This window comes from Ischnura elegans, chromosome 1 (assembly GCF_921293095.1).
Source record: "Ischnura elegans chromosome 1, ioIscEleg1.1, whole genome shotgun sequence".
Taxonomy (NCBI): Eukaryota; Metazoa; Arthropoda; class Insecta; order Odonata; family Coenagrionidae; genus Ischnura; species Ischnura elegans.
The window spans coordinates 119,718,600-119,744,185 of NC_060246.1; the positions used below are offsets into that span (position 1 = coordinate 119,718,600).

Genomic DNA, 25,586 nt, shown 5'->3' on the forward strand with positions numbered 1-25,586 from the left:
CAAAAGGGTAGCTATTAAGGGAAAGGCTCATTTTCTACAGCTATGAAACAAATGTCTTTGAGTACATCTCGTTATTACCCTGAAGTTGACTCGATAGGCTTGCAGTTCGGAGTTAGAGGACACCTACAAGAATTGTACATTCAAAGACAGTATCTTTTTTCCATAATGCGATAGTATAATAGTAATGGTGTTAAAAATGGCTGAAAAGAGGAAAAATATTTTACTTAGAAGTAGCATGTCATGTACAGTGTCACAATTTAGAGATTTCAATAGCGTTTTGTTAGTTTAATGTTCAATTAGCATTCGCAATTGATTTATGAACTAGAATGCTTGTCATTTGTATCAAGTGCTGTTACCATATTGGCTACCTAGACATGTTCTTTCCCGTGTGAATTCATCATGGCTTCAGAGGTCTGGTTAGCGTAGGCATTGTTGCAAAGTTTGTTTAGTTTGATTTTGCATTCTTGTATTTATTGCAGTTTTTAAATTATACATAAAAAGCATAGACAGGTGACATTCCTCAGCTCACCCATATGGGGTCAGAGGTTGTAGTGGGTGATTCATAAGGTTTGGCCCTTTAACTGCACAAATTTGTGAGTGCATATATATTTGATTTTTCCCCTATTTTATTTTGGTTTCCTGGACTAATTTTTGTGGACTCAGTTTTTGTATTTTTTCTCACTCATTAACAATTTTTCAATATTTGATATTTGTTTGATTAAAAATATTTTTCTTTTTATGTTAACAATGAGGGAGTGTGGTGACCCACTGTCCATGGAATAAGTTGAGATACCTGAGTTTAAAGTGCCTTCGTGACTGCTCAATCAGTTTTAATGAAATAAATGGGAAGCGAAAGGGAATTTTACTTCTGTTTTCTCAACATCATCAGCAACTCGCTACATATTGCTTTGACAAATCTTTTACCCAAGTTTTTATTAAAAAATAAAGTTTTTGATGCTTTAAAAGCAGTAACTCCACTTTGAAAACTATTTATGCATGCATTAGAACAACTGCAGTTCAAATGCATGTCTAACAATAAGAGCAGAACATTTTAGCAATTGAATTAACCCTGGTTTAACAACTTTTAATTCACACATAGCTTAGATACATTGTTCCCTCTGACACACAGCGCAAGACTCCCTCAGGTGCCTTCGCCTTATAAGCTGCCTAATGTGCTCGTGTCGTTTCGTGACCCTCTCGGCATCTTCCTTTTGTCCAGGAATGGCTGCAAGATTTTGTATTACTTGCACCTTCGTACTTTGACCATGTCCCACGCCAAGAGGTTGGAAGGAAGAAAGGGTGTCAGATATTAGACCCTCACCTGAACATGACTCAATATCCGTATCTACCATTACCCTGAGAGCAAAACCGAGCTGATGCGAGAATGGCAAGCAGGCACTCTTACAATACCAAATAAATGTAATAATCCTTTTATTGACCTTTTTTGCCGAATTTTCCTCTCAAAACAGCTGCACCAAGGGCTGCTAGCTTTGCTTTGGGAAGTGAGAAACCGCTTGCTTGGAGAGAGAAATAGAATTGAATAAATTTTTCATCTTTTTTGTTCACCCTAAAAGTATTGAATTTTACTACGCAGCACTGTGCGGTCAATATTTGCTCCCCTATCCTAAGGAGAGCTGCATGTGACTGAGAGAAGCTGAATGAGCGGAGACTCACTGGCCTCGGCAATGACTAGTCTACCTGAACCCCTACCTAGCTACTCTTCAGTGGAAGGGAGTGGCGAGGACAGGTGCGGGGATTGGCATAGCCACTGATTGGGACTTCTCTAAATGAATAAACCCATGGCTTTTTTTCTATCTTTTCATGTTGTTTCTTTGCAACAAACGGAAAAACTGCCATTGCACCCTTTTTTTTAGCAAACATCTTAATATCTTTCATTATGTACCCGAATTAAGTGAAGACTATAATAAGAAATGTTAGAATTTGATACCTGTATTTAAGCTTTTTAGAACCCAGATTGATGAAATGGAAACCAACAGTCTTTTGTTCTCAGCCATTGGACTGTTTTCAAACCCAAATCCTTGGACAAGCACGATCTCTGATTGAATAGATACATCGTCTCTTGACTCCATGGCCAGCTATCATGGTTATTTAAATTTATGCTTTTTTTCTCTCACTTTTCATTGTGGCTAACAAGGGGTTTGAGGCAAGACCCCATTCAGGGCAAAGTATTGTAGACATTCTTCATGACTCTGCGATTCTTGGTTTCTTTTTGCTCTTAAAATTTTCATTCTTTACAATTTTTTCTCAGAAAACTAATTATCACAGCTATCGATCATGCTAATTAAGCCTTATTTTTAGAAATATTTGTGTGTATAATTGTTTTGCGAGTTTTGGGTAAATCCATGGCTCAAATTTCAATGTTAATAATATGGAATGCATTATTTCATTACAAAGAAGAATACAGTAAAACCTCTCTTAAACGAAACTCAAGGGACCGAAATTTTGCCGTTTCGTTGATCGGGAGTTCGTTCCCCGGAGGTGATGCGCACGTTGCATCATTCTAGGGGCTCGGAAATTGAAGCAAGTCTGCATGCGTTATCTTCATTCTCCCTTCGCATACTTCAAAACAGTGCTTATTTCTTCAGCTGCAATGCAAATCGCGGGCAATAGACCACATTTAGGAAGCCTCAGTTCGTATTATTCAATCACTTCGCGTGCTTTTTCATCGGTTTTCAAAAATGTATGCAACGTAGCGGTGAGTGCGAGGCCATCCCTTTATTCTCAATATTTGAAATAGAGTACATGTATTCGCGAAGTTTACACTGAAAAATTAAGAATTCGATAGATTTGACCATTACTAATATAAAGTTAAAGTAACAGCGCCAATTATAGCTTCATCATGAAATTAAGATCGCTCTACCATAAAGGCGCGAGTGCGACTTTCGTCGACCCATTAAAGCTCAGTAGGTGGCAGCATTTCTTTATAGTAGTCGAATCCAGAATACTCCATAGCAATATTTGCGGTCGCGGGCTTCGTAAATAATTCATTGTACTAGCATCATTTCCATCGCATTCCGGATAGACAACTGCCGATAAGAAAACATCTTGAAAGGCCCTATGCAGGAGTTCTCGAAGTAAAATACGTCACGATTTTGAAAAATGAGTTTTCGAGAAATTATATTCTGCAACCCTCAGTTCGCTGGCTTCGCGGATTACGAAATTTGAGTCTATTCTAGTGAACTCATCAAACGACCCTTCAATATTCATGACTTTTGAGAGACCCTGCCAGGATTCACGGCTTTCGACATCACTCTCCTTCGCGTGGTCGCAGTTGACTGCAAACCGGATTGACAACTCCCGATAAGAAAACAGCTTGGAAGGCCTCATGCAGGAGTTCTTGAAGTAAAATAAGTCACGATAATGATGCTGTTGAGTGCAAACCCGGTTTTTGCAAAATAACTAAATATGGTGACAGGTGCGACACGCTTCCAAGCTTTGCAAAGCCCTTGCATTACCTGCAAAATGGTCCTCTTCAATTTCGCCGATCCCTTACATCCATTCGACAAACCAAAAACTCCACTAAAATCCGACGGTAATGCCGCTTTGCCGCAGAAATGACCCCTCGGTCGAGAGGTCGCAACTTAGCTATTGCAGTTGGGGGGAAGAAAATAACACGCACATTTCTTATTGTTAGTCCTATGTTTGGGCCCGTGCAGCGATCGAGGAAGAAATCTACTTTCCCCATGAGTGCATCAACTCCCTCCAACCACCGCTGAATTAATCCCGCTGTCATTCATGGATTTTTGCTGCTACCACAGGGGTGAGGCATCACCATTGGCCCAGTCTAAATATGGCATGTTTAGACTGTGTCGTCTTCTTCATGCAACAATTGACGGCCGTCGCAAACCTTTTTCTCAGGAGAAAATCAACACCGCTTCACATCACGTTAGGACATCGCTACAATCGCCGACAGACAGAGACTGACCTTTAGTATAAAGCACTCAATTCAAGTAACGTCTAGATCAATGGGAAATGTTGGCTTTCGTGTCTTAAGTACGAATATTTTTTATCCAAGATTGCGTCAAATGCAAAAGTTTCTCCTATTTTTTAGATGATGTTGAAATAAACAATGTGAATGAAACAAGAGTAACTACTGAGTCATATATTAAAGATAATTAAGAGATGCAAATTTTGGCTTTCATCTTCTAGCGTGCACATTGTATCTTCCGTAATTTAGTTAAATTTTAAAGAAGTTATCCAAGATGGCGGCGAGTGAAAAAGAAATGCTTCTCGGAATTTACGCGTTGTAATTCCGTGAAGTATCTTAAACAACCGTCAAAAGAATGCGATCGAAGTACATAGCTCTAGATATCTTATCTTTGAGCGTGTAAATATTGGGACATTGAGTTATTTACGAAAGTCAGCATTAACATTTTTCGCAATTCGCCGCGAGCCGCGAGTTGGGGTCGGCGGAAACACACGACGGAAGGCTATGGTTACGGTTAATAATTACGATTCTGATTGGCTTATTCAGTGGAAGTCTCTGATTTGCCCTCCAACGCTACAAATATTAAATTATTCATATGAAAATATAAATTTAACCGGACAAATTGGTTATTGGGAGGTGAATTTCACTCGATCGCGCCGAAATTTCATTTCGCTGATTGGGAGTTTTCGTAAAAGAGGAGTTCGTTCATCGGGGTTTTTCACTAATGTGTTTACATAGGCAATTGGCCGGACCAATAGCATTTGTTCGTTGAACGGAGTTCTTCGTTTAGCGGGAGTTCGTTAAGGTGAGGTTTTACTGTATTACTATAATTTTTATCTATCCTATTTTTTTTTACTTTCGAATATATATTGCAGAATCGAATTCTTTGGCTGGACAGAGATAACCTTCTTGCTTGCTGTGAAGCTGGCATCATAGGCCAAGATTTGGAGCGAGAATTGAAGTCTCAGGGATTTACCACTGGGCATGAGCCTGATTCTTATGAATTCTCTAGGTAATTAATTTAATTAAAAAATCAGGCTGAAGTGAGTCTGAAAATTTTTGAAAAATGTTTATTTTACTACCTTAAAGTGCTCTCTTGAATCATGACTTAATAGTTAAGCAGCTGTCATTTCAATTTTTCCATGCTTTTACCCCTAAAATTTCACTTAGCAGTATTATGTTAACCCTTGGAAGAGTCTCTAGATATATGTTTTTGACTGAGTGCCCACTCCTTTCTTCAGTCTTGGGGGGTGGGTGGCGACCCGAGCCTCTGGAATGAAAAAAAATGTCTATGGCAACATTGAAGACCTTGTTGTTCATGTAAAGATGGTTACTCCAACTGGTGTTCTGGAAAAACAAGGGCGTGCCCCTAGATTATCTTGTGGACCTGATCTACACCATGTTGTCCTGGGGTCAGAAGGTAATAAACTTTGTATCCATGTTGTTATGTAGGTAACCATTTATGGTCAAGTTTTTTGTATAGTGTTAATGGGAAAGCTAAATGTTTTAAATAATGGTTAATTTCTAATGCTCCGATGAATGTTGTGGGCCTCTTTGATCTTTTTTTCCACTTAGGGCAGAGAACTGCCAAGTAAGCACTTAAATATTATCTCCTTTCTTAGCTTCCATGCATTGTGTGAATGAAGAGGTCTGGGAGTTGGGGGAAAAGCGAAATATGGATAGGGAAAAGTGAAATGGAGGCTTCTCATGAATCTAGCTGGGTTTTAGGGAAACATCACTTTGATTTTGGAAAAAGAAAGATTGGCAACTTTCTAGGAGACATTGTGGTTCAGCGAGGAAATACATTCTTTGTGGAACAGTGATATTTTAAGAGTCAACAGATCTCTTAACAATGAAATTCTTAGAATTCTTTGGAATGATAATGAAAATTTCAAAGAATCCTAAGAGTAAAGCAAGTATTCTTTCCATCTCTTCACACTGTCTCTGATTTCCATCAAAGTGTCTCCCTTGTTGGACCTCCTCATATGGCAAATTGCGCTCCTTTCTACAAAGTGGTTCCTATCTATCCCATTCCCAGATTCTAATTTTCTCTGTGCAAGATTTGAATGGTTCTTCTTACGGCTCTTCATCCAAGATTTGAGAGATAGGTACTTTTCCTTGTTTCACGTAAGGGTTCTTTATTTGTGTGTATTGTTTCTTGCAAAGTTGTTCTCCTTCAGTTTTTTCATTCTTGTTAATTAACTGTGACCCTTGGAAAAGTTGTTGTATATTTCTCTCAAATGAAATCCTACTTCATTCAATCAAATCAATTCAGACAAAATGAATTATTCATTAAAGAACAGAGTTACAATTTTCTTAATAAAATTATTAAGTTGCCTCCATTTTCGGAATAAAATACTCTTGTGTGGGCTGTATTAGTAGTTTTCTCAAATTCTCTATCTTTGTGTCTTAGAATTTCATTCTAATTTCTGCATGCAAAATGTACTGAAGAATATGTATTTAATAAAATTGAATAAGCATACCAGAATAGTGGGAAAACGTCTTTGTGATCAAATAAATCTTGGTATACCAAAGCTAACCTGTGAACATAATTCTTCAAGGTGATAAAGTTAGTGATTTTATGGAGAAGTATAATGGTAGTGTATACTTCCTTTTCATAGTCTTTGGTTACATATAAGTTTGTCCATCTGAGTTGGCTGCCAAAACACCAGAAATATTACTCATAAGTATTTAATTTTATTATATTTTATGTAACATGAATTGAATGGTACACACTGCAATTTTATTGTTGTGTTGAGTTGTATATATATTTTTTTATTTTTTACAGGCACTTTAGGAGTCATTACTGAAGTTGTAATGAAAATAAGACCATTACCTAAATGTAAAAAATATGGATCTATTGTGTTCCCTGACTTTGAGTATGGTGTGCAGTGCATGAGGGAGGTAGCCAAAAAGGTAAGTGCTTCAGTCCTTTTGTATTCAGTCCTTTACCCACAATAATACATTCCTCTTAAGTGACTTGCATGTTTTCTATGTATCATTGCGTCAGAGCCCCTTGTAATTATGTACCAACTTCTCATGCTCAGATCAAGGAAATCTTTCTCTCTCATGTTGCCAATTTGAAGCAAACATTAAATCATAACCACCCCTCTCAATGTCTAGCTTTAAAATATTTGAATATGTATTCAAACTCCAATATTTAATATTAATCAATAAGCAATTTTTCCTAACTATTTGAATCCACAGCGCTGTCAGCCCGCTTCGATCCGATTGATGGATAATGAGCAATTTCACTTCGGCCAAGTACTTAGGTCAGCTCCGGGTCCATTGTCACGTTTTCTTGAAGGAATCAAGCATGCCTATGCAAAATATTTGCTTGGGCTACATCCAGAGAAGATGTGTGTTGCAACTTTAGTTTTTGAAGGAGACCCTGAGGATGTGGCTTTGCAAGAAACAAAAATATATGCAATTGCAAAGGAGTATGGTGGAGTTCCTGCTGGCCAGACCAATGGAGAACGTGGCTACATGCTCACTTTTGTCATTGCATATATTCGGGTAAGTGATTTATTTTTTATTTCAAATTTATTGTCTTTTGGATTTATATTGGGGAATGAATAATAAGTTGTTACAATGCAGGGAAAAAGCTTAGGATGACTGAAGCCTCCTTAATCTTCCCTGACTACTCGCCTGTTGTAGAATCATCCAAGTCTTTGATTACCTGTAAGAGTTAATTTTAAGCTATGGAAAGCTTTGAATATTGTAGTGGCTGTCAGATTGTCTTTATATTGATTTTAAGATAGTTAGAGTAATAATGTATGTGATGTCACTTTAATGATGAATTGAAAATGTGATTTTAAGGAATAGGGTAGTTTCCTTCATCAAAGAAAACGAAAGGCATTGATTGCGGTTCGTTACCCACCATTAGTGTGTTCATGTAATACAAATTATTTGGTTTTAGAAATCCCAGATCAGACGAATGTTAATGGTCAATTTTAACCTCATTTGAAAAAGGCTAGATTGGCGCCCATGCGATGCCACTCTACGTGACGTCACAGGGACCTAGATGCTATACGAGTAGATAGGAGTTTTACATCATCTGAGATTACCAATGCATGCCTGAGGCATAGAGCTCAGGGAAACATCTATTAATAATCTACCTATTAAAATTGCCTATGATCGGAAAGTTTCCTTCGCTTGATAGGATATTAATAATCCTTATTTAAGCCAAGCGCTACCTGCTAGTAGGGTACTCAATGCTACTGCCATGCTCGGCAGCAAGCAGCCTGCATCATAGCAGCGTTCATAGCCTCAAACAGCAGCAGCCAGACATTCACGGGCTTTTCCCAGCATTCATACTTAGCCATCACGTTTTCACGTGCTTGAAAAATTTCACTTTTCATTGAATCGTGGAAATTAGATATTGTCATTTAAAAATCTGAAAGCGTGAAATACATATTCCAGGAGTAATAATCTTTCGATTTAGGCAGTAAAAAATAATAGGAAACCACCCTATTATGTGTTTACTTATTCATGCAACCAAAAAATGTATCTACTTCGAAAACTTCTTCCATCTCTTTGTCTTTGATGCATCTTTTATCATAATACATATATGTACTTGTTTTCATGATCTAGATTTTGCATGGTAGAAAGTGGGGTGGTCTTATAATGGCCTTGTAAATTATTATATTTGTGGAGTGTGAGACATGTTTACTTTGTAGCAACTTGTTTATTTGGTGGTGTTTATTTGCAAAGCTAAGTTTCTGTTGGATTTTAATATTTTCTTCAATGTTATTAGAAGATATCACTCCCAAATAGGTAGAGTTTTTTCTCAGAAACCAAAACTGTGTCATCAACTGAGTCAAGGGTGTTAATTTTTTTCCTTATCTTATACCAGAACCTGAACTTTTGCCCTTTGAGTAACTTCTTCCTGTGCAATGTTGATGAGTTGGGATGATACATTGTCCCATTGGCAAACGCTTGTGTTGGCAATTTTGTATTGCAATTTTCCATCAAATTATGTTCCATCTCGAATCATTATTTTTTCTTAATTTGTCACTAATATTTATCAGGCATTCCTAACTCCAAATATATTTACTGCGTCAGTTGTAAGAGGCCTTTACAAAATGTACAAATAAAGGGAAGCATTTCTTGATATAATTCAATTTCCTGCTAGGCTTTCTTTTTGATTATTTTAGATCTTTTTAGATCTGGTCAGCCATTGATTTCCCTTTCATGGATCTGGCTTGATGTTGGTCAATAATTGAATCTATGAATGCACGTAGTGAATAGAATTTTAAGAATTTTTTTCATAGAATTTAAAGTGCTAATTATTAAGTTATGTTGGTATTGAGTGTTCATCTTGCTATGTATTTTCTTTTTATTTCAGGATTTGGGATTAGAGTACAATGTTGTATCAGAGTCATTTGAAACATCTGTGCCATGGGATCGTACCATTGCCCTCTGCCGAAATGTTAAGTATCGAGTTGCTCAAGAGTGCAAAGGTAATTTTTATTCCCTATGCATTTTTTTATTTATTCAATTTTTGTAGCTAGTGAAAATGTACTATTGCGTTTGTATCTCGTATGAATGTATTTAAAATCTTAGAGAGCAAGGAACGTCAGGCTTCCCATGGCCACAAACTTGAGCAGGAGAAACTGTTTTACTTTTTGGGAGACTTATACTTGAATAAAACTATTGTAGCAGTAAAAACATCAGGAAGAGGAATAGATCAGTAAAAGCATTGTTTATTCTTACAAAAGAGCTGATGAGAGGATCATTGCATTAGAGTGAAAAGGAATGGCTTGTGAACTGTCTGATCTATAGTGTGATGGTATATGGTGTGGGAATATAGGCATTTAGGATGGAGAAACAAATAAGACTGGAGGTGTTCTAGATGTGTAGTGTACGAAATAGATTGGAGAAGGTGAGATGAATGGAGAGGAAAAGGAATGTGGTAATGCTGGAAATTGTGGGTGTAGAGTGGAAATTTCTAGTGGAGTTAAGAGGGAATCATTGTTGATCAGGGAGAGTTGTTAAATCAATTACTATGCTGGAAGGGGATGCTGAAAACTGAGAATGAGAATGAAATTTTGTCTAAATTTCCACGTAGCGCTTTGCTTTGAATAGTTGCAGAGGCTTTGGAGTTTTGTTGATTTAGACTCATATAAGACTGATAGAGGAAATGCTTGTTTGCTACCACTGAGAAATAAGTTGTTATTATAATGATGCACTTATTATTTCATTCTCCTCATTATGAATGCATATTGATCAAAGGCAATAGGCTGGAATACCCTGCCAGATGTTGAAACTTATTCTGGTCCTTTTTTATTCATACACTTCCTCAGACTCCACAAATACAATCACAGATAACAATACAAACATCAAATAAACAACGTCAATATCAACATCACAACAAACAAAAGAAGAACACGAATCGCATGAATGCGAACCATTGATAATGTGACCAACACACATACAAATCAATCCGTATATTTAACACCTCCCCTTGTTGGTCACATTTAAAAAAAATCAAATTAATTATGTGTCATATTTCACTTAAGCCCTAGACTTTGACACCAATATTTGTTCAACTTGGAGTTCAAAACTTTCGTAAAAATGTCAGCACGGTTTGACTTAGAATTAACATGCACCAGAATTATAAAATTATTTTTGATGCCTATGTGTTTGGACCTCTCGGATACAATGCAATTCTCAGCAATCACAAAAACTCCCTGGTTGTCCACATGGATAGTAATAGGTTTTGCTATCAGAGATATTTGAGTCCAAGGTCTTCAATTAATCTACAGATCCAGGTGACATCCCTTGACACTTCACTTAGGGCTATGTACTCTGCTTCCATGATAGGCAGACTCACAGATGTCTGCTTCTTACTCCTCCAGCTAACTGCTCCACCAAGACTTTTCCATTTTTCCACCTTCCGCACCGATGTCAAAGACAGGAGCTAATGGGAATGTAGAATTTCCCCCTGCAAGCGACTCACCCTCGGAGATGTTCCCACTACCATCAAACGACTGACCACCAGTGTATCTGAGTTCACGTTGGGGGGTTTTCTTCCGGTCCTCCAGCCGTTGCTTAAGAACTCTGATGCTCTTATTCTTTTCTGTGAGCTGAGATTCCAGTTCAAAGATAGATGGATGGTGTGCCTGTTGGTCTTCTAGCCTGGCCTCAAGTTCATGCACCTTCTTTGACATCTCCTCTAATTCTGTGCGTCTCAAGTCCAATTCTGTTTGCGCTGCCTTGAGTGCTTCACTGCCTTGTTTAGCTTCATCTTCCACCTCCTTACGTTCCCTCTTGTGCCTCGCTACCAGCTCCCTCTCCTGGCGCACAGCCGCCACATGTAGCTCCATTTCCTCCCTACGCTCCACTTCCGACTGCAGCCTAACCAACAGCTTCTCACTACGGCAACGTTCCACATCCAATGCCCTCTCCGATGCTTCCCGATCACCATGCTCACGTGCCAAGTCCTCCTCAGACCGCTTAAGCTCCTCCTGAAGGTCATTCAGCTGCTCAGCAAGACTTTGTAGCTCACTTCTCAACACTTCAGCCTTAGACTCGCTCTCCTTAAGCTGTCGACTAATCTCCTCCAACTCATGTTTCTTCACCAGAGGCGAAGTCTTTATTGAAGTGTCTATGCTTGCTATGAGAGCCTTTGCCGTAATGGTTTTCATTGATGCTTTCTTTACTGTACCCTTCCTTTTTTGTTGCCTTTCTTCTTCAAATTCACTCTCACTTACATTACTTGAGCTAGAATATGATTCCATATCTGCAGATCTTGCTACTCTTTTCGGTGATTGGTACTTCCTACCCTTTTTATGAAATGTCTTTCTTTCCTCAAAATATGGGCATTCACGAGCAATATGCCCTGGCTCTTTGCATGCAAAGCATACAAACCTTCTTCCATTAAAATTAGCATTCTCATCATCTTCTCCTCTAAAATAGTTCATCCGGCCTCCCCTCAAATCATTATTCCAAAACCTTCTTTCATTAAAATTAACATTCTTATCATCTTCTACTCCAAAATAGTTCATCCGGCCTCCCCTCAAATCATTATTCCAAAACCTTCTTTCATTAAAATTGGCATTCTTATCATCTTCTACTCCAAAGTTCATCCGGCCTCCCCTCAAATCATTATTCCAGCCTCTCCTGCTTCCAAAGTTAATACTTCTATCTAGTCTAGACGCTAGAGCAGTGACGTCACCGGTATCTTCGTTATTTTTATTTAAGGACTTGTGGCTCTCCCTTCTTGCCTCTTCGGCCATTAATCTTGCCATAACTTCTTCTAGATCTATATTTTCTCCCTGGTCTATTGTGGTGATAAGTACTTCATATTTCTCAATCGGAAGACCACCGATGATAAATCTTGCTATTATTTTATCGTCAAAATTAGCCTTGGATGCCTTCAATCTCCTGTTTAAATTAAAAATTTTTGCAAAATAGTCTTCCATACGCTCATCCTCTTCTTTCTTGATGGAAATCAACTCTCGAAGTAATAGAGTTTGGTTAATGGGTCCAGCCTTGGTGTACAATTTTTCTAATTTGCGCCACATAAATTGTGCGACATTAATATCGCCAACAAAATCTATTGTTTTAGAATTTAAAGTTAATAGTATGAGAGATAATGCCCGATCATTCTTCTTTACCTCTTCCGATGAGAAGGTGTCAGTCTCATCGGCATCGCCTTCTTGCAAATACCCTGGGGAGACGGCTTCCCAACATCCCCTTTGACGGAGTATTGCTTTAGTAGTCTGCGACCACGAAAAATAATTCGTTTTATCTAATTTCAAGTACTTTCGTACCGCTTCGTCCTCTGCCATTTCGACGATTTCTACTTATCAGCTTCGGCGTCGCTCACTTCACCTTATCACTTTTTCCGACTTCGCTTACTTTCTTTCGCTTTACTTCCTTGACTTTCTTTCTTCCGATCGCTTAAGTCTCATAATCTGTTGAAACTTATTCTGGTCCTTTTTTATTCATACACTTCCTCAGACTCCACAAATATAATCACAGATAACAATACAAACATCGAATAAACAACGTCAACATCAACATCACAACAAACAAAAGAAGAACACGAATCGCATGAATGCGAACCATTGATAATATGACCAACACACATACAAATCAATCCGTATATTTAACACCAGATTCCTAAGTTTCGCCAGTGGTGTGAAGAGTGACTTTGAATGGGAATATGTATTTGTTTCATATTTGAATAATTTTTGCGGTAAAATCATAAATAACATTCAAATGCTTTTACCATTTAAAACATTGCCAATAATCTACTATTGTTCATTAATATTGCCAAATAAAAAATTACATCCCTGATATGAGCATAGTTTTATGAATGCTTCACTACCTTTCCTGGCTCACAAAATTCCATTAGGATTTGCAAAAAAATAAAAACCACTCTAAATCAGCAGATGGCATTAAAACTCTTATGTAGGGCATTTAGTATTCTTTCTGACATTCTTTGTGCCAGCCGATGATATTTGAGGCGGTATTGGGCCAAGTATATTATATCAATAGTGGTTGTTGTTTTCTCAGTGGGATATGGTTTGGTGGCATTGCGAATTTGGCATCAAGTCAAGACATAAATATTTTTTTGCTCAGAGGTGGTAAGATTTTTCTATCTGGGACTGTACTTTTAGATCTCCAGGAACTGTACTTTTAGATTCTCCCCTTCCAAAGATTATGCTGGTGAAATGACTAGCTTTAAATATGAGTGATCTTGAAAGATGCAAGTTCCGACTTAATTTGGTGGAAATCTTTGATATTCACCATAATAAAAGCACTTATCTATTTCCACTTATCTTTATTTCTACAGACCCAGGTTTTGGCATACAGCGTCCGTTCAACAAGTATCAGGACTGGTTCCAAAAATTAAAATTTTTTACAGTTATCATAACAATTCCTTAATTGGAAGCTTGGAATAAAGCTGGAAGTCGGTTTCCGGAATACTGTTCAGAGCCTTTGTCATCACCACTTGAACCGCCTTGATGGAGTTGAACCAAAATCCTTTGAGCTTCCTTTTTATTCGCAGAAACTAGAAAAAGTCAGGCGGAGCCATGTCAGGGCTGTAGGGGGGTGAGGCAACGTTGCCACGCCGAATTTTGCTAGCAGCTGCCACACAACAATCGCACTGTGGTATGGTGCATTGTCATGGTGAAGTTTCCAATTCTTGGAAATGGGAGGCTGGGAGCTCGTCATCGATGAGACTGTTTAATGAGTTCAAGGGTCCCCAATGCATATTTCCCAAGTTTCCTGCAAAACTTTACAGCATAGTGTTTCTGGTCATTGTGCTCCATGCTGGTGCAATGGCACCACAAACAATCACACATCGCAACAATCAACCTGCTGTCTCTACACATGCCTAGAGGCGACTAAACTAAAGTGTGCCTGAGTGGTGGGGGACCCCTCTACCGAGCCAACAAGGCAGACCCCCATCCACCACATTGTTGAGGCTGCAGCGAACCAGTCCCGATACTAATTGAATGGACCCTGTATAATGCCATTTTCAAGGTGAAAAATACCTTGAAAATGGCTTTATGTGCCGAATGCTGGGTCGGTAGAAATAAAGAGGTGCGAAAATGGGCAAGTGCCTTCATTATGATAAATATTAGTGATCTTATTTAGGAATGAATTTGGTACTCTTAATAATATTTGGAGTGTATTTTAAAGTTTTTTGAAGCTCTTGATTGGACTGTACAAATATATCCTACATATATTGGCTTATTTGTTTCATTCCTCTTATTTCATTTTCACAGTGCATGGTGTGAAGCATTTCCTCATAACTTGCAGAGTGACGCAAACGTATGATGCTGGAGCATGTGTGTACTTTTACTTTGCCTTCAACTATTCTGATATTGTTGGGAAAGATCCTGTGGAAGTGTACGAGGAGATAGAGGCTTCTGCCCGAAATGAGATATTGGCTTCTGGAGGCAGTGTGTCCCACCACCATGGCGTGGGGAAAATAAGGCGACGATGGGTGTCTGATGCAGTTTCTCCTCTGGGTGTGGAGGTTCTGAAAGCTGTGAAGCAGCGAGTGGACCCCTCAAATATATTTGCCTGTGGAAATCTAGTCAAAGAAGGTCATGAAACTGATGACCGGGACACACTTTTGGAGAATGGTCTGGCAGAAGAACCAATTTCTCCTATTGACCGTAAAGGCAGTATTGGTAGTTGTGAGTAAATTCTTTTTTACCCTCATTTTTCTTTAGCACTTGAAAGTGTACCTAAAGTGTTTATTTTATGTCTGATGATGCATCCATGATCTGGTTTTAAGGAGAACTTATTTGATGAAAGTATGCATGTGTGAAGATACTAGTGTGGTGAGTGTGTATGATAGCTGGAGAAGTATCTCATCAGGGACTGTCCTTGTCATATGTTATTTCCTACAATGGATTATCTTAGTTCAAAACTATATCCTAAGTACATATGATATGGGGAGTTAGTTTAAGTTTATTATTCAATTTGCTTTGATATGCTGTTATGACCCATTGAATAACTATGTATCTGAGGACAGACAGAATGTCAGTACCTATTTGAAAATCATCTATATCACCTACTATGCCTGTAATTCACCGTGATAAATTCAAACTCATGTAATGTTACCCATGGAATGGAATCAGATATTTTTATGTATCAGGCATTTTTGAAATTTCTATTCTTAGCTATAAATTAATGGTCAAAGTTGCAATCTATACCATTATTGCATTTTCATAGCATAGACTGGTGAATTTATGATAGTAAATAGTATTGATGCAAATTTTTAGATACGATAGGTAGGAGCGGATAGATGCCTTGATGAGAAATTGGCCTAAAGTTTCCAGTTTTCCCTAGTTACAATTTCATAAGTTAAATTTTAATACACAGAGCTGCTACATATATATTTTGTGTACCTTTCAATGAGCAGAAATTTATGATTAGTTTTTTATGATGTTTGTTTACCATTCATGGTATTTTGGCTGGAAAATTCATAGTGAAATTAATGTTTCAATGTTCGTTAAAAATTCAGTATTCTTTTTGTACAGAAATGATAGATAGTGTTGTTGAATTCATTTTAAAATAGTAGTTAAGTGAAAATCTAATATTATATCCAGCCCCTCAAAGGTAGGTATTATCAAAGTGTATGTATCTTGTTTTCATCAGCAAAAAAGGGACAGGATCAATTTTTTTAGGAATCTATTGGTTTAGAATGACCATTTAGTCTATGTTATGTCGAAGTGATATTGTATTTTTTATTAAAATGTGATAACTCCTGTTATAGTTCCCTTCTTTCCACTTGTGATTATTTTTATTCTAATGAAGTGGATTGCATTCATATCAAATTAATGCTTTGAATTTGACAAATTTGTAAGGCTGGAACAATATTTAACCTTTGATAGTCCCGGTTGGCTTGTATAAACAAATATGTTTGCACTCTTTATGAAAGCTTTAAAATGCTTCATCAGTAGTTGCTTTTGATACCAATGATTACTCTAGATTTGCTGTATCTTTTTCCATTTACTTATTCATTGCAGCATTAATTTAAACAATGCTGCATCCCATGATGTTGCAAACATATGGATGAGTGCTTTTGTATTTAATTTAAGAACCCTGGTCACCTTTGAATTCATGCATCACATCATTGGTTAAAATCTCAGAGAAGTAAAAGTATTACATTTTGTACAAATTTTACCTTAGTTTAATCTTTTATCACAGACTATCTGTATATTATTTATTTATTGGTACTATTTTTATTGACCTTAGAGTCACTGCCTGCCTTTCTGCTCTTGTGCCAAATTACTTAATTAATACAGTTGTCTGCTGTTTAATTATTTGGCACACCTTTTGCGGGCAAACTTTCTTGAGTCTGCTTAGTTATGTTCACAGATGATATGGTTTCCTACTTTTTATTTTTTGTGGAATCATCTAGTCCCAGTAGGGAGTGTAAGGATGTGAAAATTCTTGTGATTATGAATTGTATTACCTGAAAGTCATTTCTTTTCTAGTGTATTGTAATAAATCATGCTCTTCCACCTAGCTACCCCAAGGAAAGATACATTGTCCTAATTTTTGTATTGAAATTTGTAAACTGCTTTATATCGTAAATTAAGTGTGGATTTCAATGCAGTGTCAGCTGAAATGAAATGCTTAAGTAGTCCAGTCATTTAAAGCTGTGAAAGGGTTGGATTTCATTTTGCCTGTGGTGTTTTTGTTGCTTGAAACCTCTTTTGGAATTGAAAGAATAATATTGTGGAAGAAGACAAAGCCCTGATGAAATGGAATTGTGAAACCTCTTTTTAGCTGTCCAGTGCCACCATTTTACTGGTCAGTTTTAGCCAGTAACTGGTTAATGTTTCAAAATGGCTATCAATAACTGATTTAATAACTGGTCAATGGATCAATTTTTCAGAAAAATTGTACCATTTATTAATGAAAATTTACTAGTTACTGATGTTATATCACTTGTGCATATTGTCACTGTATAGCTGTCAACCTGGGTTCTGTACAAATACTTACATAAACTGTGTAACAGACAGGTGCTTCTATTGGGACTTCCTTTGTGAAGAAAATACAATCTTGAGGGAGTAGTATGTGCTATTGTATTGGTGTGGTATTTTCCTTGTTTGTTGGTAATTAAGGCAAGAAAAATAGAACATTTGTCAATAGGAAGCTATGATTTTGCAATGGAGTAGAGCATCAATGTTCAAGTTACCATTTTAGACTTACATATTTGCTCCTTTTCAAATTTCCTCTGGGAATTTTATCTCACCTTGCTGAATTGAATTAAATTCTTGTATCCTCAAGACACTGCTCCAAAGAGTTTCACTTTTGAGTGAATTTCGTCATTGTAGTAAAATAGTTTCAAGTATAATGTAATGCTTTCATTTTGTCTGGGCAGTGCATTGTGCTCAGTTCTTAGAGTTGTAGGTTTGTTTTGGTGGAACGTTTATTCCACCAAATCTGAGCTGTGCGCATTAGTAAATTTCCATAGATTATGGGGATCTTGTATGGGAGTGGGGCTCTTTATATAGTTGCTGTTTCTAGCTACTGCCAATTCTCTCAATATTGATACAATAGCATGCACTGCCATGAATGGATATGTGAGAAGCTATTTCAATATTTTGGTATATTAAAATATTGATACTGTAGCATAATATTTTTGTGAAGGAATAACAGGTGTTATTTTATCTGTTTTAATATCTTGCCAACCTTCCTTACTCATAGCGTAGACTTTAGGCTGCATATATTGCTAATGTGTTGAATGCCTTGGCAACTGTGCAGGCATTAACTTCTCTAATTCTCTAACGTGAAGAATAATGCCAGAGATAACCATTCAGCATCACAAGTCTTTAATGTAGTCGCAGTGGTTTGTATAGAGATGAGGTTATTATACAACTTTGAAGAATGAATCAGAAAATAAAATCAAATAGATTCATTGGTGTTTCTCCATTTTGTTGTAATTATTGAGGGATTTTTCCAGAACTTGGTTGATACCTAGTTAAGTGAAATTAAATACCTTAGCTTGCTAATATGGTAAGTCAAGTTTTCTGATAGAAATAATGCTGTATGTACAATGTCCATCTTGACAATGTTTAACTCTGTATTTCTTTGCCTATAGTTTGGACACTGTGCTTATAAATTTGTGTTTTATTTTTATTCCTCAATTAATATTGACCCATCAAATTTAATTGATGCTGTGCTTGCCAATCAGGTGGTCCAGCTAAAATGAATGTGGTATCAGAAATTCACATCTTAAGTTGAATTGTTATTTGAATTTGCAGGAAAATTGTGCTTTTTATTTTGTTATTTTGCGTCTTCTTGTCGTATAACTAACCATTGTAAAATTTTGTTTACTGAGCATTGTGTACTACCACCTATACTAATAGGAGTAGCTGTTAATATGTCTAGCCCCCTCATGAAAGCTTCAGTGGTTACACTTTGTGAAATGTTGTTCAAGGTGTTTTCTTTGGCCTGTGATCCAATAAAGCTTGCAATTTCTTCAATAATGTTTGTGTTTAAATTAATTGCAAACATTCTTTTAGTAGAAAAATTTGTTGAATTATCAAGTCTTGATGGGAGCAGATGATGTGTAAGTCATCATAATGAAGTGATAGCAAAGTACACTCTAATGTACTTAAAACCAAATGGCAAAGATTTGGTTAACCCTTTTAGTGTGGCTGGTCGATATATTGGCTTTTGCCACTCAGGTGAAAAGTGCGGCGGGCTGATATATCGGGTCTTACGTAGTGCCAATATTAACCAGTTTAACCTCTTTAATTTAAAAAAACTTGTGTGTATATGCAATAAAATAGCTATGTATTGTTATTTTTCCTAGTTGCTACATTTTATGAAAATACCCTCTGCATTTCTCGGGAGTGACAGTGAAAAGAGTTGTTTTGAAAAGAAATATTTTTGAGTAAATTCATGCCCTTATTAAAAGTGCATCCAAGAAAAAGTTGCACATTTATGCACCCAAATTTAATTTTAGGAAGTTTCAATCTGTAGAGAACAATCAACCAGTGTATTTGAACACTAATAGTAGACATGTGTTTGTTATGGTTTTTTTTTACGTATGATATATCTTCAATACTTTCTCCGATGAACGTCCACTATCACAGCATCAACTTGCACAAATCAAATCCACATCCACAAATATGTCACTTCTGCCACAATGTCTGTCTTCTTGGCGACAGGTAACAGTGAAGCAATGGTACCTTCCTCCAATCTGGGCACCTTCAATTCAGCAAGAATTTTCTCCTCGTCTTCTCGTCCAAGGCCACAGATTATTTTCTGATATCACAAGGTGCGATGTGAAGCTCACACACCTAAAATTAATAAATAATAAAATACCATGTAACTTATTAGGTCAAATCATTTCCAATTTTTGGTATTTCTGCATGAGAAATCAAATTACTAGGCTCGTAAATATAGTAAATATTTGTATGCCTGATATTTTTATTGTTTTAAACTATAGCATAAGATAATTTGAAATGATGAAAGCCGACGTGTAATACACCATAGGGCAAGCTAAGAAACAATATTCGATCCTATAAACTTGGCAGCTTATTCCTAGTTTCTCCTTTAACCACACGTTTACCGAATGAATTAATACAAAAAAGACAACTAAATGCAAGAATTTTCAAAAGAATTGCTGTTACAATATTTTGAATCACCATTTTTAGTACTGAATAGTACTATAGTACTTCAGTACTGAATAGTTCGGGATGCATCAACATCCCGAAGCCACTTCTAACTTACAATTACATCCAAATAATTACAGCGAGAAAGAGTACATACCTCACAGTTTTTCGTAGGGGTGAAATGTTTTCTTCTTATCGCCCAAATGCACTTCTTCTTCAACTCAGGATCTTTTGGTAAGCAAAAAACTTGAACCATGTCCTGGAGTTTCCATTACATCCCGACAATACACACACGAAAGGCATTTTTAACAAAAATATCTCACAAACACATTTCTGAAGCCCAGTGAATGAAATTAAAGAATAAGGGAAACTTCACCATTACCAGACACTCTATTTTTCACAAACTTAACCACAACATTCAATGCATTTTGGATGGAGATGAAACCAAGTCCTCATCATCAATTTCCTCTTCTGCTATAGTTGAAACACATGTAAACAAAGAATTGTTAACATTTACGTAATCCTTTAGTGAGGGATTGGTCTCCATCACTTCACTTATTTTTGGCCATTCCATTGGTTTATCCTCAATCAACTCACCACCATTGTCCGTACTACCATCCACAAACTCTGCAGGGTTCCCACTCAACCGTGAAAACCTTTAAACCGTGAATAAGCCGTGAACTTCGTCTACCGTGAAAAAACCTGGAAAAAGCCGTGAATTTCGCCATGAAACCTTAAAAATATTTCAATCTTGATAATAATACTACGATTGACTGATCAAATTCGATATGTTAATCATGTTTCATGGTCAGGCACGCGCAGACTCTTAGTCTACGCATTTCTCTACACACGAATATTCGAAGTGTAGTAATTGGTCCATAATATATGACGACGCATTGACCGATATTTTCCATTTTAATGGAGGAAGTCTGTTATTTTGTCTAAGCGTTTCAATTTCAGTGATAGCTTGGGATGGACTTGTATTCGAAAAAGGACGAATGAAATAATTTGCATTTCTAATGGACCCAGAATGAACCATTTACGAAAATTATCTGATTTGTAACTCGAAGTTCGGTTCCCACACGAAATTAGGGCACATGCCATATGCTTAGAAATATGAGTTTGCCATTGGAATTTTACTTAAGGAAACATTACTACGGCAAATAGGCATTCGATGTATGGCAATAGCTCTCAATAGGCTACGCTCACCTCGTTTGGATCGTTTAAAGATGGCGGTCCCGTCGTATAATTTTCCCGCATCCATTGTTTAACGAAAATGAGACGAAGTGTTTACAAAGTGTTGTTTGTGGCTAATAACGACAGACACCCCCAGGAGATTGAATTACTATGGGGAGAAGCTGAGTGCTGTGGGATAGTAACATTAGCGCATTTCCCAAGATCCGCTATCCCCCTCCACTCAGAACTTGCCTTCTCCCTCTGAAGCTTTCCTCTTCTCCGAAATAAAAAAAGGTCTCAGCTCGCGCAGGGATCGTATTACGAAGACCTTAGCTTCGAAAAAAATATCAAGTTACACGAGAACAATAGAAACGTGTTTCGCACCCCCCCTTTTCTCACCCACTGACCTTTTTCAGCGTAAGTGCTTCAAAGTTCCCAGTTTCTGGAGGTCAACTGCTGCATGAATCACCTATTACCTCAAATGGTGTCTAACAATGAATTTCGGCAATTGGCATTATACTTTTATTAGATTGAAATATTTGTAAAGTGCACGTAATTCAAAAAAGAATGAGACCAAACACGACGTATTTCTAACGTTATTTAAGCATTTAAAACAAGAAAATAGTTGGAAAAATACAATGATGATTTCTGGCAAAACTCGATATCCTCGTAGCTGAGCTTCTCGGCAGTTAATATGGCATTTTTCCGAAAACAGGATATCAGGTTATCATCAGTTATCAATTTACGAGTTAAACTATAACTCTCAGTTGTAAGAGTTACTGAGGAAGGGATATCTTCTCAAGATATTTTGTTTCTCCCTACTAACAATCCGGATTCATTTACTCATCTGGCGCTACGATAATTAGAAAAGAATGTGTAAGTTGCCTTCTCTTTAGAACAAAAAATTTCATGGCGCAGTCATATGTTTATGCTCAAGGGTGTCGACTTACAAAAAATATTGGGGGGGCCCAAACCGGGGACATTGCCCCGATAAATTTTAAAAGTAGTGAATTTTAAGTTTTTAAGCATTTTAGAAGAGTCATGTGATCAATATTAGAACCCTGAACAATCGAATCTCGATATCTGGACACTCCGGGGAAATTCGACAAGCCTTACACATTTTTTCCTCACATCTGTAACGAATTTTTGGGGGGGCTCGGGCCCCCTCAGGCCCCATGGAGTCGGCGCCACTGTTTATGCTTCACCCTCTGCAGTATGTTCTACGTAAGACGTACGCGATAGCATCAGTTCCGAACTTCACCTCCCACGAGTGGTTCCGTACTTTCCAATGTGGGTTGACTTCAAACTAGCGAGTGTTTTTAATGAGGGTTTAATAAAGTAAGGTTTAATTTTTTTAGTTTTATTTTTATGTTTTCGGACCATCGCCCTGAAAAAAAGTGAGTACTTTAAAAGATGGACTGAAAACAATTGAATTTGAAGAATAGAATCCGGGATAGAAGCGCGTGAATATTGGAGAACGCCTCGGGCTGTACGCTAGCACATGACGGTAGGGGGTAGAGCGAGCTGCCAGTGAAAACAAGAAGTGGGATGAAGCCGAGGCTCAGGCGGGTGTGCCGCTGACGATTAACGCAACGTTGTTCACGCTTTACACATTGCCTAAATTACATGAAAAATATATTTATTAGACAGGAACATTACAAATAATTGACTATTTTTGACCTATATGATCCATCTCACAGCCAAACACTGCGCCGGCGAAAGCGGTTGTTTTAGGCATAACATGCACATGGCTCTCGTGAATACGTGTACTGGAAATGTCGTTTCATGGGGTTTTATATCAGAGAGAAATCCATAATAGCAGGGTAAATGCCGAGTGGAGAGCAAACATTTTTAGTGAGGTGGCGTGTTCCTTTAGGATACTTGAAAGAGATACTATTCGAATCAACAATATGGCCTAAGTGTCTCGATAAAGTACTAGTATTCCTGTAATTGGCTAAAATCTTCTTTGAATCCTTTAACAAATATCATAATTATGTACGCCCCAAAATCTTGTGTTTCCTGGGACATAGGCAACCTATTCAAACATACCCGCATCGATCGTTTTCCCGCATTCATCGTTTTTTTCGCCCAGCCCCCTGAAAAACGATAGATCGAGGTTCCACTGTAATTATTTGAAATTGATTTATTACATTCTATAAACATTTTTAATAAATATTTTCCGCGATCTCAGAAAGATTGGGTAAGGGAAATTTGGTTACTGTGCGGTAATAACAACGTGCGCAAAAAGCAATCTCTCGGCGACGAATTAAAAAAGGACTTCCGGTGTTGAGACGGAAGAAAGTGCTAAGGGCATTCGCATATTAAAGGAGGCCATGGTATTTGGCGTCCGGGCAAGAGCGCGCTTGGGTTGGGCCTTTAGTTGGCCCTAAATTTTCCAAACGTTGACGTCATAACAGTGATCACTTTTCATTGCTGCATTTTCATTCACGGCGTATGTCGCGTACGTAAATTTTTAGTTAATATACGGCCGGTGATTGTCCTATTGTTGACTTATAATCGGACCATGAATTTGACATTGATACCGTGAAAACCTGGAAAAAAACCGTGAATATCATTATTTAGGTAGAGTGGGAACCCTGCTCTGCCGTGCTGATACATGTTTGAATGGCTTTTTCATCTAACTCAGACCATGGAAGGTATAGCCTGTGGATAACCTGAAGTATATAGGAATATTTTTTAATATCAACACTCACATCTTCCTCAAAATTTTAAGTGCAAGTTGTTTGCAATCAGTGGCGCCGACTCCATGGGGCCTGAGGGGGCCCAAGCCCCCTCAAAGATTCGTTTGGGGGGGCGGAGCCCCCTCAATAATTCAAGAAAATAATTACGTTATATTACGCTTTTTGAAATCACAAAAATATATTGGTAATTTTTATTTCCCATGTTTGACGATAGTTACCTTTTAAAATAAATTCAACAATGTGTTAAAACAAATAATTATAAGGTTAAGCAGGTTAACTGAATCAGGTGGTGTGAATCATGATAGTGTTTCGGTGCTACGACACACTGAATTTAACTTCTTCCCGGGGCAAGACCTCGGATATGGGCCCCCCCAATATTTTTTATAAGTCGGCGCCCCTGTTTGCAATACTCTCTTTTGATTATAGCAATGATCCCTTGATCCAGGCTGCAGTTTGCAAATTGAATTAGCTTTAAATGGAATACACCAGTTTAATGTTTCTTAATTTCATACCATTGATTTTGTGGGCAGTGTAAAAATTTTCATCAAAGAGAGCAATTTTTCCATTGCTCATGAGAGCAAAGAGAGCAATTTTTCCTTTTTTTTAGTCTATCATGCGTAGCCATTCACGGAAAATGCATGCTGTCATCCATGAGGTAATGAGATTCCTGTTCAAGGAAGGAAGTTTTATAGCATTTTTGATGCATCTCGGTTTTTTAAATTTGTCTATAACAAGGCTAATTTTTATGAACCATCAGTCTAGCACAAAAAAGAACAGTTTATCCATCAGTACTTTTTTTCCCACCGTGGTATACTCAAGCATTTGGACTTTGTAATTTTTGATAGTTTGCCTCGTACAACCTTCCCTCCAATCCTTCTTTAGAATAGGGTAGTTTCCTTCATCAAAGAAAACGATAGTCATTGATTGCGATTCGTTACCCACCATTAGTGTATTCATAATACACAAATTATTTGGTTTTTGAAATACCGGTTTAGACGAATGGCAACGGTCAAATTTTATCCTCATTTGAAAAAGGCCAGATTGGCGCCCATGCGATTCCACTCCGCGTGACGTCACAGGGACCTAGTTTCTACACGAGAGGATAGGAGTTATACATCGTCTGAGGTTACCAATGCATGCATGAGGCACAGAGCTCAGAGAAACATGTCTTAATAATCACCTATTAAAACTGGCTAAGGTCGGAAAGTTTTCTTCGTTTGATAAGGTATTAATAAACCTTTTTTAAGCCAAGCGCTACCATTCAGCAAGGTACTCAGCTATCCTCTAGCTTCCTGTGTCCTATCAGCGCTCAGAGCCTCTATCAAGGTCACTTCACAAGGAGAGAGGGGGAACCAGAAATGCGTCGCACGGACTTTCCTACTTACGCGTCGCGTTTTTGCGCGCTTGAAATTTTTCACTTTTCATTTAATCGCGAAAAATAGATATCGTCATTTAAAAATCTAAAAGCGCGAAATACGTACTCCAGGAGTAATAATCTTTCGATTTAGGCAATAAAAAAATAATAGGAAACCACCCTATTGGGTGCTTGAAGTGACTGAGGCAACTAATCTGGCAAACATACCCCCATGTCTCCTTGAATAGTGAGACTGATCAATCCTTTTTTATTGCAATAGGGGCTCAAAATAGTGTATT

General features: G+C 37.5%; 1 protein-coding gene across 1 annotated transcript in view; it reads left to right on the forward strand.

Moving 5' to 3' along the window:
• The window catches only part of LOC124169008 (alkyldihydroxyacetonephosphate synthase), a 31,221-nt gene extending 12,300 nt beyond the window's left edge, over window positions 1-18,921 (forward strand). The window contains exons 6-11 of the mRNA XM_046547473.1: window positions 4,825-4,961; window positions 5,191-5,369; window positions 6,738-6,865; window positions 7,157-7,465; window positions 9,297-9,411; window positions 14,695-18,921. Of these exons, the coding sequence (XP_046403429.1) occupies window positions 4,825-4,961; window positions 5,191-5,369; window positions 6,738-6,865; window positions 7,157-7,465; window positions 9,297-9,411; window positions 14,695-15,119 (1,293 nt within the window). The 3' untranslated portion in view covers window positions 15,120-18,921. The remainder of the gene's footprint in view (window positions 1-4,824; window positions 4,962-5,190; window positions 5,370-6,737; window positions 6,866-7,156; window positions 7,466-9,296; window positions 9,412-14,694) is intronic.
• Window positions 18,922-25,586: the final 6,665 nt, after the last annotated feature.